Source organism: Chelonia mydas, chromosome 8 (assembly GCF_015237465.2).
Source record: "Chelonia mydas isolate rCheMyd1 chromosome 8, rCheMyd1.pri.v2, whole genome shotgun sequence".
NCBI lineage: Eukaryota > Metazoa > Chordata > Testudines > Cheloniidae > Chelonia > Chelonia mydas.
In genome coordinates, this window is record NC_057854.1 from 49,604,134 (window position 1) to 49,618,182 (window position 14,049).

General features: G+C 45.3%; 1 protein-coding gene across 1 annotated transcript in view; it reads left to right on the forward strand.

Moving 5' to 3' along the window:
* The window catches only part of PAPPA2 (pappalysin 2), a 175,689-nt gene extending 162,300 nt beyond the window's left edge, over positions 1–13,389 (forward strand). Inside the window, exons 22-23 of the mRNA XM_037907043.2 lie at positions 10,220–10,318; positions 12,741–13,389. Coding sequence (XP_037762971.2) covers positions 10,220–10,318; positions 12,741–12,815 — 174 coding nt within the window. The 3' untranslated portion in view covers positions 12,816–13,389. The remainder of the gene's footprint in view (positions 1–10,219; positions 10,319–12,740) is intronic.
* The last annotated feature ends 660 nt before the right edge of the window (positions 13,390–14,049 follow it).

Here is a 14,049-nt window from a genome sequence, read left to right on the forward strand (position 1 = left end):
TTAACAAGAGTCGCACCGACTTACTCCAGGTCCAGCTTTGGCCAATTGTCTTGATTTGCTTCAGGTCTGTGTTGTAACAGAACTCGCGCACCCCATCTCATCTATCAAGTCAGGCACTGATTTGTGGCTGTTTTGTAGGACAGAGTAACCCTGCGGTTGCTTCTTGATGTTGCAATGCAATTTTATGCATTTTAATATTGCAACATTGCAAAGTCGCCTCATTATGCAGCATCAGGACCGAAAGTAGGAAAGATCGTCAGTAGTTAAGACACTAGTCTGGTACATGGGAGACCTCAATTTGATTCCTTGCTGTGCCACAGACTTCCTGTGTGGCCTTGGACAAGTCCCTTAGTCTCTCTTTTCCTCAGTTTGATAATTGCACTGCCTTGCCTCATGGGGGTGTTGTGAGGGTAAGTGCATTAAAGATTGTGAGGTGCTCAGATGCTAGGGTAAAGGGGGCCATGGGATACCATAGAGGGATAGACACGTTACACTGCATCCTGACCTCCTGTGAACTGATATGCTCTCAAGACTATTCAAATATCTTACAAGATGTAGTGTCCAGTGACTGTAAAGATCGTTGAGGTGCAGCCACGTCTGAGGCAAAAGACAACAGCTGTGGGGTTGCAAACAGCTGTGCTAGACAACGCTTTAGGATGGGATGTGAAAAAGAATAGTGGGTCAGATGCTCAGCGTGTGTACCTCAGCATTGCCCTGTAGAAGTCAATGGTGCTAATCCAAGTTTCACCAGCTGAGGGCCAGCCCACCCTCTCCAGTCAAACTACAGTCGGAAGTAGGAAGAATGTAATGAGTTGATTTGAAATTTTGTCCAGACCTCTGAGGTTAGCACATCTGCTCTTTCAAAAAGCCTCTTAATGAACACAAGTCGGCAGGAGAACTGTGGTTGTGCATCTCATGGTAAAGACCAAGGTAATGCGTTTTATTAACGAGACAGGGACAGAATGGATTTTCAGTATCTGGTCAGAGCTTGGACACCTTTCACTCACTGAAACACAGGTCACAGAACTGGGCTTCTAGCTCTTTCAAGCCTTCCGTTCAATCAGTCATTTTTATTTTCCTTTTGTATGTTTTTCCAATGTAATTTTGAGCATGAGCTGTCAAAGTTTCCCCAACAGATGTTACCATAGGAGCCTGTATTTGTTTAGGGTGGGGACTTTTGTGGGGGAGGGAAGGAGCAATTAGTTCTAGTAGGTATACAGAGAAAGAAAAAAATCTCCCCTCTTCATCCCCTTCCACCATAACTAGACACTGCACATGAGAAATGATCTGGAAATCATTGAGACCCATGCATCTGAGACAGGCAATTCTTTGCACTAATTACATGGAAACTAAATAAGAAATAGATTTTTGTTTTTCCAGTGACTCATGACATGTGGAGCAGAGTCGAAGGAAAAACTACAGCATGGAATCGTGCAAAAGAATTCAGACCCCCCCATCACACCCTTCCCTGGGTGCTCCACTAGGGTGATGCAGTAGATGACACTCTTCACTCTGAGGCAGGGCCCAAGCATGGTGCTAATGCACATGGTGCCCTTTCTCAAATGGGACAGAGGACTGATGTCCTCACCCACAGTCAGTTAAGACCCCTTGGAACTTTTCACAAGTGTACGAGTATAAACCCTGCTGCCTGCTCATATTCCAGTTTGGGTAATTACAGGCTGGCTGGCTATTCCCCCGTCAGTTTTAGCTGGATACAGTGTTCTTCATTTCCTGCCCTAAACAGTTGCGTAGCATTACTGTTAAACCCGGGCAATGGATCCTAACGCTCAGGAGCCCTGACTGCCAATCCTGACTCTGACAACAACCAGCTGTGTGGCCTTGATCAAGTCACCCAATGTCTCATCCTCAGTTTCCCTATGTTGAGGGGATAAATGGAGGACTGCGAAGCACAGTATAAGGGCTAAGTATTATTAAACAGCTTTTGCCTTCTATCCCAGGGGCGTCTGCATTTCAGTGATGGGTGTGTATGTACTGTATGAAAACTTGGTAAATTGATTTGCTTCCAGGAATGAAAGGTATTAGGTAAATACACGTTGTTGCTATTATTGTTCTTGGGTCCCATGCTGTAGGGTCAGGGAGTAGGAGGAGGGGCAAATATAAATAGGCAGTTGGGGTGCAGGGTAAATACCAGCCCGAAGCTGTCAACCATGCCTATGTAACAAGAGAACGTATGGAACGTGTGGTTAAGGCGCTGGACTGGGACTCGGGGAGATGGGCTCGGTTCCCAGCTCTGCCACAGATACTGTGTGACCTTGGGTCAGTCACTTCACTTCTCTGTGCTTTGATTTCTCAACTGTAACATATCTCCTTTCTCCCACCCTGTATCTATCTGGTGTATGTAGAGTGTAGGCTTTTGAAGGCAGGGGCTGGCTCTTACTCTGTGTTTGTCTGCTAGGTCCCTGAGCTTGGTTAGGTACTGCAGGTGCTACTGATAATGGGAGTGGGGCATTAGTCCACTGATTCATTGATTTTTCCACCTGTCCTAGCTCTCACTTCATCCTCCCTTTTGTGGCAAAATTACATCTGGTTTGTCTTGGGTCTGTCACATGGTGCTCTACTCACCACTGGGTGACTCCTCATTCTGGGGATTAGCTCCACCCAGTTGAGTGCCCCCTTCAGGTCTTCCAACGTGCAGTTTTCCTCCCGCTCCTGCAGTCTCTGTCCCTGAAAAGGAACAGGGGGAGGAGGGACTAGGAACCCCTGAGAGGGGGTTTACCTAGTAGGCCTAAGAAAGAGGGGTCTGACTAGGAAGGCTGAAGAGTCAAAAGCTTGCAGAAGTACAGTAGGAAGTAGACCGGGGTGACAGCAGTAAGGTTGGTGTAGATGGAGACCATCACTGCTTGCTATAGGGCCCTGGACTGGAACCCAGAGTAGAGGGCAGGCTGGATTCCCCTACCAGCCACTGCAGAGTAGTGCTGCTGGGGCAGTGAATGGGAAGACAGCCTGAGTCACTGTGGGAACAACATAGAGCAGGGGCATGAGGACTGCCTGTCATTGCTTGTGGAGAGACTCCCTCGGAAGGGGAAAACACAGAGCCCACTGGCTTTATAGAAGCCCTGCCCATTCCCTCACAGGGTGCTTCCTTCTAATGAGCACCCTCCTCACAGCCTAAATCTCCCCCCCTTTGCAGCTTAATTGGTTGATTGGGCCCACCTGGCCTAATTCAACTCTTTTGGGGCCAATGTAGGGAGTAGACTCCATCACAGGCCCATTCCCAGGTTCTGTTCCTATCAAGGCGTGAGGACAAAAATAGGCAGATGGAGACCACTGATGGCAACGCGGGCTGTTATCATTTGGCCCAGCTGCGGTTGATGGTTATTATGATGTATTGGAATGTATTAGGCAGAATGTTGAATCTATTTATGTGACTTTGCAGGTATAGTTTCTTAAGCAGTTGCTTATGTTGAATCCACTGTTCTGTAGGGGTTACTATGTTTTCATCTGTCTCTATGCAATACAGAGTCAGTCACCATGAAGACTTCAGCTGCCTGTGCATGTCTGTGTTTATAATCAGGAATTTGTGCCAGGTTCACAATATACAACAGTTGACAATGAGGATTTCAAGGACCTGCTATGCATCAGAGTAGCAAAACAGTCTGTGATGTAACGTGCAGTCCCTGGGGGGGAAGAGGAGTCTGCTACAATCAGCAATACTCGGAACAAATAAACTAACAGCAGCGAGTTGAAATGTCAAGCTATATCGGAAAAACGGAGGCCTTCGTCAATGCCATGAAGGGCTGGCCTACATGTAGAGAGAGGCTGGAGCAGTATTTTGAAGTAAATGAGATTCCCCCAGAAAAAACATGTAGTAGCATTTCTGAGTGTAATGGGAGGAAAAACATAGAGTTTAGTACGCAGTCTGATGTCCCAGAGAAGCCATCCAGCAAAACCTTTAAAGAGAGAGTGCAAATAGTTCAAGGGCACTTGTCATCCAAGTCCCTGAGTATAGGAGAATGGTTCAGGTTTCATAAACAGAATCAGCTTGAAGATTAATCTATTTCCTCCTTTGCAACAGAGTTAAAAAAATTATCAGAACACTGTGGCTTAACGAGGCCCTAAGAGACAGAATTGTGTGTGGACTGCTTAATGAAAGCATACAGAAGAGGCTCTGAACTGTAGAAAATCTTACCTCTAAACACGCAGTAGAAATTGGAGTAGCAATGAAAACTGTTGCAAGGGATGCAACAGAATTGCATAGCAGCCCTCAAACAGAAGTAGGAAAGCATAAACTATCTGTAACCCAAGGCAAGAACCAGTCCACTCAGCAGACAGACACATCATCAATGTGGAAAAAGGTTCCATGCTCCTTCTGACTGCCAATTTATAGACTGCCTACTGCAGAAGCTGTAATAAAAAAAAGTCATAGCCACGCAGTTTGTCACACTAAGAGAAATAAGGAAGAGACTAACACAGCATACAGAAAAAGGAATATCAATGTACATTCTGTAGACAGAGGCAGTAGTTATACATACTGGGAGAGTGGAGTAGCCAGCCTCAGTATATATAGTGTGAGCAAAAATGATAAGGCAGCAATCTGGTTGACACCCCAGGTGGCAGGGAAAAACACTTAAAATGGAATAGGACACCATCTTTGCAGTGTCTGTTATCTCACATTCAGAAGATGAGAAAACTTTTAAAAATACAAACTGAGGAAGACACCAATGTTACTAAAAAGTTATACAGAAGGAAATACAGTGCCAATTGGAGTGATGCATGTGACTGTGGAGTATAAACGCTGCTTATTGTTATTAGACCTTATATGTTGTTGAGAAAGGGGGGCTGGCCTTGTGGAGCCATGAATGGTTATGTAAGGATCCTCTGGAGTGGATATCTGTAAAGATGCTGCAGTCACTTTTAGCAGTCTCCACTCAAACAGCCAAACAGCAGCTGGAAGGGATACTGAATAGGCCTTGGGAATATTCAAGGAGGGCATAGGAACTCTAAAACACATGAAGGCTGAAATAATCCTACAGGAGAAAGCACTGCCCAAGTTTCACAAAGCTCAACCTGTCCCTTACGGTATCCGCTCGAAGGTAGACGCTGAATTGGAACGTCTGGAAAGGGAGGGCGTACTTTCAGAAGTGGCCAGGAGTGAGTGGGGAACTCCTATCATTCCAATTGTAAAAAAAAAATGGTGCAGAAAGGGTGTGTGGAGTGTTTAAGAACACCATAAACCTTGTACTGAAAGTTGAAAAATATCCCCTGCCTCGATATTTTTGCTACACTGGCAGGGGGACAACAATTCAGCAAAACCGATTTGTCACAGGCCTACATACAGATGGAAGTTGAGGAAGAGTCTAAGGCATACCTCACAATCAGCGCACAAAAGGGTCTGTACCAGCATAATTGGCTAGTGTTTGGTATTGCTTTAGTTCCTGCTATATGGCAACAGGCAATGGACCAAATTTTGCAAGGTGTCCTGAGAACACAATGTTATTTGGATGACATTACTGTGACCGGTGGAAGTGATGATGAACATCTGGAAACCCTGAAAAGGGTATTAAAATGTCTAGGAGAATATGGGTTATGAGCTAATTGCATAAAATGTGAATTTTTCAAGGACTCAGTGGCTTATTGTGGGCACATTATTGATGTGCAGGGCCTACATAAATCTCAGGAGAAGATTAAAGCTCCACCGCAAAAGGATGTGTCACATCTTAGATCATTTCTGGGATTTATCAACTACTATAGCCGATTTGCACCAAACCCAGCAACCATATAGCATCCACTGAACTGGTTACTGCAGACTGGTCAAAAGTGGGTTTGGTCAGCTGAGTGTGAAAACATTATCCTGGAAGCAAAACAATTGGTCACATCAGACAGTGCACTTTAACCCATCCTTGCCTATTAAGTTAGCATGTGACGCTTCCCCATGTGGAATTGGAGTAATTATATGGCTCAGAATGCCAGACGTCAGTGAGATACCCATAGCATTTGCTTCAAGATCGCTCACAATGGCAGAACCTAACTATGCACAAATAGACAAGGAGGCTTTAAGTCTGGTATGGGGTGTGAAGAAATTCACCCAGTATCTATATAGGAGAAAATTCACCCTTGTCACGGACCACCAATCCCTAGTAGCAATCCTACATCTGAGGGAAGGAGTTTCTGCGACTTGTAGTTTGATCAAGCAAGAAACCAGGAGGAATCCCACACTAGCTGAGGTTTATGAAGCCGGAAATAGACTGATATCCCTAATCTGGCACCCTTTTACACACACAAAGGTGACCTTACCATACATCAAGGGAGTGTCATATGCGGAATTCGTGTTGTCACACCTAGTAAACTATGTGCAAAAATATTAGAAGAGCTCCATACAGGACATGTAGGGCTAGTAAAAATGAAGGGACTCACCAGAAGTTTTGTATGGTGGCCAGGCATTGACCAACGAATACAGCAGCTCACTCAGGGAATGTTCGTGATGCCAACATGAATAGCGCATGCCTAAACCAGCGCCATTACACCCTTGGGAATGGCCATCAGCTCTCTGGCCATGTCTGCATATTGATTGTGCAGAAACATTTTTAGGAATGATGTATCTAATAGTGGTGAATGCCCATTCCAAATGGCCAGAAATTGTTTTGTTGTTTTTTTTTCCATGAAAACCACCACAGCTGTACAAACAGGAGAAAAACTTTCAAGTTTCTTTGCAAGAACTGGACTGCCAGAGCAAGCTGTGAGTGACAACGGTCCTCAGTTGAGTTCAGAAGAGTTTCAGCGAGACATGAAGAAAAACCATATCACCCAGACATAAATGGCTTTGTTGAAAGGTTAGTACAAACTTTTAAGCAAACCCTGCAATCCATGACAGATAAGTGGTCATTACAACCGAAGCTGTCATGCTTCTTGCTAGCATATCGAAACACAGAATGTACCACAACGAACCAAACACCTGTAATGCTGTTTATTGGCCAAAATCTCAGGTCACCTTTGGACTTATTAACGCCACAGCTACATCTACAAGTTAGAAATCATCTAATAAGTCAAGCGATGGCGAAGGACCAGTGCACCCCGTCAGCTACAAGTGGGTCAAACTGTTCTGGCGCGTTATTATCGGGGACACAGTACGTGGCTTGCAGCAATTGTTAGTGCACAAACAGGTCCTTTGTCCTACATCGTACAAGTGGCACACAATATGTTTTGGTGCCACCACACTGACCAGCTGCGAGATTTGGGTGTGATTCCGTGGCTGACAAAAGAAGCAAAATTTGGAGAACTGCCAGTTGTTCCAACATCGGTGCCCCAGTTTGACACAACCACCAATAACATTATGCCTAAAAGCAGCTGCGCTGAATGACCGGCATCGTCCAAGGGAACATCTGAGTCAGACATTGCTGGAAACACACTGCTTCCTCAAGGGAGTGCTCAAAATGTTGGCAGATGCTATCCAGAAAGAAAACGCAAGCCACCTGAAAGCCTTGACTTGTAACTGGACCTTGTTCTCCCCCGCCCCCACACACACACACCCCCAAGTACTTCTGAAGTTGATGTGCTCATTTCATTTCAGGGAGCAGGATAGAGGTGATGTAGGGAATGTTTTGAGCAGAGTGTTGAATCTGTTTACGTGAATTTGCAGATATAGCTTCTTAAGCAGTTGCTTATGTTGAATCCGCTATTATATAGTGGTTTCTATGTTTCTCATCTAATGCAATACACAGTCAGTTAGCCCTCACGGTTCCAAGTCTATGCACGTCAGTAATTTGTGCTGTGTCCACAATACACAACAGTTGCCTCCGTCAGCATTGCTTCTGCATCAGGAGAGCTGCGGCACTTGTGGTGCCTGGTTCTGCGTTTTGGCTTCCACTGTTGTGGGGATAATGCCATTGTGTTTTACTGCTCATTCTCAGTAACGCGTGCCTTGGCTAGGTGGGGAGGGTTCTGCTAATGGGGGGTGAACCTCGGAGGTTTGGAAGTTTGGTTCAGATCGATGCTATAAAGGCTGGATGTCCATTTGGGCCGTCAAATCCACTTTGGTCTGCAAAATGGAACTGGTAATCTGACAAGATCAGGATTTCTGGCTGTATTTCTAATATGTCCCACTCCTGATGGGAATAATCTTTCCAGGGGCTTTTGGTGCAGGTCAGTACCCAATAGCATGGAGACTAGAGCCAGGTGAATATTTAATTCCTAATAATTTATTCAATGAATGCTGCCTCCTTTCTGTTATGACCAGAGTGTGACATCACATTTATGTGTTACTTGAGTTTATTCATGAATTTCTCTGGTAAATAGTTCTCAGTTGCAGCTTGTTCCTGAACAGTTCATTGCAAATACTTCAAATTCATGCAATGGTGTTCAGTTACACAAGTCACATGTACTTGTTTCTCATCCCTGACTGGGTATTTCTCTTCCATGATTATATGACTCATGTAACTAACCAGCAATGGTGCAAATTTTGACTTGTGTGTTTAAGTGTAAGCTTTGCAGTCAGAGAGCTACCCTGTTGGGTAGTTATGCAATCTGAAATTCCCTTTTGTCTGTGAGTTAAGTTTATTCACTAGAGGCTTATCTGGTCTGGGGATTTTTTTTAGCTACACTGATAGAGGTGCACCAATGCTAACCCAAGATGAAACACATGCTGCATTATTGTAAAAAGTGACCTGTACCTGTGTGGCTACTGAGGTAACCTACACCAGTGCCAGCCACTTTTTACATCCATGCAGTGCATTTGTACTAGGGGTTTGTAGCAATGTAGCTACATCAATCTAACTACACCAGTGAAAAAAAATCTCACTGTAGGACAAGGGAGGTGTTTTCCAAGGCACTTAGGTGACTTAGGAGCACAACAACAATGGGACTTGTGCTCCTAAATCACTCAGGTTCTTCTGCAAATCCCACCCAAGCCTTGAATATTCCCAGAACATGAACACAAAAGGGGGGTTGGAGTGAATTTGTTTAGCAATTCCAGCAAATGTTCCTGGGCACTTGTTTTGCAGTATTGGCCCAGCTCTTGTAAGGACACACAACAATGAGAAAGTTTTACAAAATTGTTGTGTAAAAGGCTGAGTTTTGGCTGAAGGTAAAGACGGGTGTGCGGGGGAGTTTTCCAGCGCCTCTCTCTAGTCATCATTAGGCTGGGGTCCTCTGCAGTGAATCACAGTCACAAATCAGGGGCTGAATTTTGCCTTGCCCCCTGTGGCCATGCAGGAAAATGAAGCAAAATGGCACAAGAACCTCGTCTCCCCTTGGTGCACTGGCCAAGCGTGACTGTGGTTCTTGTGCTCCCATCTGGCAGGAACTGGAGGAGTTTAATGTGGAAGATGGTGATAGATTCCCCAAAGGAGGGTTGTGATGAGGTTGGGGCCCTGACCATGTCCCTTTTCCTGTGCAGCAGAGATGCCGTGGGGCTGGCACAGAGGTGGGAGCATTTTGCACTCTGGATAAGTTATCATCAGGGTCTGTGCTGTGTGACTCTACCCAGTGCTCCTACGGATACTTGGGAGCTAAGCTATAGCATCTTGGATGGATTTGCCTGCCCTTTTTCTTAGTCCCAGGCAGATGAACCATGTTCTGTACTGAGCTCTGACTGTGTGATCAATAGGCAGAAACTACACAGCCTCTCTCATACTTAGCTGTACAGCCTAAGCCACAAAGCTCAGATGTGAAGACAAGTTTTCTCAAAGTCTGGGCTGGGGAGATTTTGGAGTCAGTCCAGTATGCAGTCAGTCTAGGGCCCTGATTGCACTGTGACATTGACTTCAGTGGAGCTGCATCGAACTGGAGTAACTTAGTGGAAGAGCAGGCCCACATAGCTCAGAACTGGTTCTGAACTCACCCAAAGTTCAGAGGCATTTGATTCTGAGGTTTGGTTTGGTCCATTGTAGAGCTAGAGCTGGCTATGAAGCTCACCTCTGGATTTGAACTTCCCTGAATTTCAGGGTGTTTGGTTTGGGCCTGTCTCTAGTGGTATGTGGCCTTCTAACACACTTCCCTCACTTTTCATGGCTGTACAGAATTGCTCCTCAAGCCATGGCCTACACCACCTTCAGAACTGAGCCCCACACTGGCCAGCTGATAGACTGCTCTTCTGGGGACACTTTCACTGTCAAAGCTGTGGGGAAGTGTGGCAGGGTTGGGCCGTAGACAGTGATGGTGATGCATGAGGGCTTTGTTGAAGTCGCGGGTCTTGGGAGGAGTTTTCCATTCATGAAGCATTCTAGCCAGTCTCCACTCAGCAATTACTCATTTCTCTCTCTAGCCTTTCCAAGCAGACGGCTGGTGTGACACCATCAATAACCGGGCGTATTGCCAGTACGATGGGGGTGACTGCTGCTCCTCCACACTGTCCTCTAGGAAGGTAAGTGAGCTTCCCACAGGAGGCAGAGGGGAATGGGCTGAGTTAAAAATAAGAGCTCAAGGCAGCCAATGGTTACAGGCTTCGCTGTACCTTAGAACGGAGCCTGCAGGCTGATACCCATGCAAGTGGAAAGCATACCTCAAGGGGCTTGATCCAAAACCTACTGGGGTCAGTAATTGACCTAAATGGGCTTGGGGTCAGGGCCAGTGGGACTAAATGCTCAATCCAACTCTCAGAGACATCCATGGGACTCTTTTTCCTTCAGGAAATTCGTCACTCAGACAGCATCAAGTTACTACAGTAAGATTTGGCATTACTGTGTTGCGTGACTCAGCATCTCAGTGATGCAGTGATTTTGTCATCCCTCCCAGTTTCTTTCTTTCAGTCAGTCATGCTGGACTTGGCCTTTGTATTCCACCTTAGAAAGCTGTGCCTGTGGGTAATTTAGCAGTTGCCTCTTTTGATTTGTGAATCAAGCTGGCCCCTCTTTTTCTCCCATCCCTAGCTCCCTTCTTTACTACCCCTGCCATCACACCCTGGTTTCACAATGTTTCCTTCCAAAAGACATCCAAGAATAAAACAAACCTTAGGGCACAGTTACTTTCTCATTCCAAAAATATGTGGGTCTGGTTCTTTTCTTCCTTCCCTTTATTATGGATCTCAAATCATTTGTCCTTTCATCACGTATTAAAAAAATGAAAATCAACTGCTAATGTGTAAGCTGGATGACAGGAAATGGGTGTTGTGCTAAAATAACTAGAGTAGAGCACCTACAATTTCACTTGGCGATTTTACAGAATTGTGGTGATACATTGTAGGGATAGGACTGAGTGAAACTCTGATGATCCTAATAATGTTGGCATCTTGGAGATGGAGAGAGGTGATGTGGTGGAGGGCATGGGTCGGTGGGGGGGAGGTAGCAGTTACCTAGCTCCATTGTGAATCCTCCAAAAAGCAGCCAAATCAAACCACTGAAAAGAACGACTCGTTCCATCTCCTCAGAGCCCCACTAGCTTTTCGCATGAGCACAAAAACCCACTGACCTGCTTTGTTCATATGATCAGAAATGGAGGAGAGCGAGACGTTAGGCTCAAATACAAAACAACTGGCACAGACCTTTCATCAGATCAGATTGAAAGAACCCAACACGTCTCTAAATAACAAAGAATTCCCGGCTCCGAGTTTGGTTTGTATGAAGATCTCCAGGAGGAAGAATGGCTTCCAAGACCCTCATCTGTCAACTCCCTTGCCTGTGGTACCCCCTGCTATAGTGTTACTACAGCCCAGCTCAGGAAGATCCCAATAGCAAACCGCTGCATGCAGCAACACTGGGAGTCTTGCTGCTACCAATTAAGCCACATAGCAAAACAAGCTTACTTGGTTGGGGGAGGTCAAGGACTGGAATAGGAGAGGGTGCTGCAAATCGGGATATATGGGCATTGGCAGAGCTGGAGGAGTCAGTGCGGTTAGAGCAGGGGGTGCAGGTCAGTCCAGAGACCCCCTAAGTGCAAATTACTTCATAGATCTAACCCTACCCCTCACCCCCGCATACACACCACCCCCCAATTTTTTTCCTGGAAATCTTTTGTTTTAGCTAAAAAAAAATCTCTCTCCTTTTTTTTTTTTAAATCAGTCCTCCCCAATTTTCAGTTTTTTGTCAAAAATTGAGAAAATTCCACCCCAAAAATTGAAAAAATACCGTTAAATTTGCAGAAAATACCAATTTTAACAGTTCTAACCAGCACCTCTCCCAAGCTGCCTCTGTGTTCTCAGCCTCTCGGCTTTCATTTAAAAAAGATGGTCTGCAGCTGTTATGATTGCAAAATATACCTTGACAACATGAACCCAATGCAAACGTCTGCCTGAGGTTGCACACAGCATGAAACAATAGCACTGAGGGGGGAACTGCCTCATTCGACGCTGTGGTTGTTAACTCAGATGCCAGGCATGGTCATGAACACATGCACTGTGGCCTCTCAGATGGTAGGAGCTTATTTTGTGGGTAGAGTTTGGAGAAGTACCTCTACTTCTCCCCACTCTCCACCATTCAACCCCTGAAGGGCATGGAACATGTCTTAAGGTATGGGCTGCATCCAGTATAATGTGGCCCAAAACCTGATTGAGCCATTTGGGTGCTACTGTGATACATAAGAAGATATGATACATACTGACCTTGGCTGGCTCCTGTACTGGCTATCTGGGTGACCAGTCGTGCCTAACTTCATTCCTGACCCAACTCTCAGTGAGTCATGGAAAGACCCCAGTTGACTACAGTGAAAGCCCTAGGTTAAGCCCTAGTTATTGGAACCAATTAAAAAGTGATTGGTCCTTGATCCTCAGAGGGGCTCATTGTAATGAGGTTTGAGATCCCTTTTCCAGTGAGCGACTCTGCAAACCCATTTACTTCTTTCCTTCCCCTCAGGTGATCCCATTTGCTGCTGACTGTGACCAAGATGAGTGCACCTGCCGGGACCCAGCAGCCGAAGAGAATCAGTAATGACACCACGAGCGGCTTCTGTGGGCGAGGCGAGCAACAGAGGAATAAATGTGAAACAACCGGGGCTGGTGGGAGAGTAAAAGGCGGCTTGGGAGAGGAAAGAGGAGAGTTGGGAGGAGGACATGGGAAGGGGTCAGAATCAAAATAAGGACGATCTCTGCATGAAATTGGGCACAGGCACCCAGCATTCTGAGGCATCGTGTGAAAGGAGGGATGTGCATGATGAGGAGAGGTGGGGAAACAAGTGAGAAGACGGTGGATTGAGAGCGGGAAGACAAATCTGCTCAACACATAGTTACACCTCCTACCCTTCTATCACCCCCTTTCAGAACCAAAAGCGAGATCCAGGATCTGAGCCAAAGCCCAGTGAACTCAGCAAGGAGGAGTCTTTCCATTGACTTCAGCCAGCTTTGGATCAGGCCCTAGAGCCAACAGATGAGAAGCTGCCATGGACACTTTATGTTACTGTATCAATGGTTTGCCACCTACGAGTGTCTGTGTTTGCTCTGAATTTCCTCACTACTTACTTCCTCTACTGTATAGGCTTCATTTAGCAAGGTTGAGGCAGTTGTGATCTCTCTGCAAATATTTAAACATAATTTTATATATATATATATATATTTATATATATATATTTTTTTTTTTTTTTTGCTGTTTATTAAGCTGAGAAAGAATACCCTTTGTAACATCCATGCTGCTGTGAAGTACAACTATTGGAAAAAGTGGTTGGAGGTTGGAAAAGAAGTGAACTTCCCATAATTTGCTGGGAGGGAGAGGGAAACAGAGCGACACCAAGCAGGGCCTTTAATTCTAATAGCAGATGCCTTGCCAGTAACCCAAAATTAGGGGCAAATGCTAAGAAGTATTGAGCACCTACAAATCCCAGGGACTTCAATGGGATTTGAATGTGCTCAGCTTCATTCAGAATTTGGCCCTAAGACAGTATTTGATATATGGTTATCCTTCAGAATATATGACAGTACTCTTGAATAGCTCTACCAAACACTACAGCTTACTATAGTGTTACTACATGATGGTTACTCTTGAATACTATAGTGCTATCACTTGAGAATACTTCACTATGGCCTATTACTACAGAATTTTCTAGGGTGGTTCATTATGCCAGAATACTCTAGTATGTTCCGGTGTTCTAGAATACTCTCATATGGTCCATTACTCCAGAATTTTCTAGTATGGCTTGTTACTCCAGAATACTCTACTAAGGGCCATTATT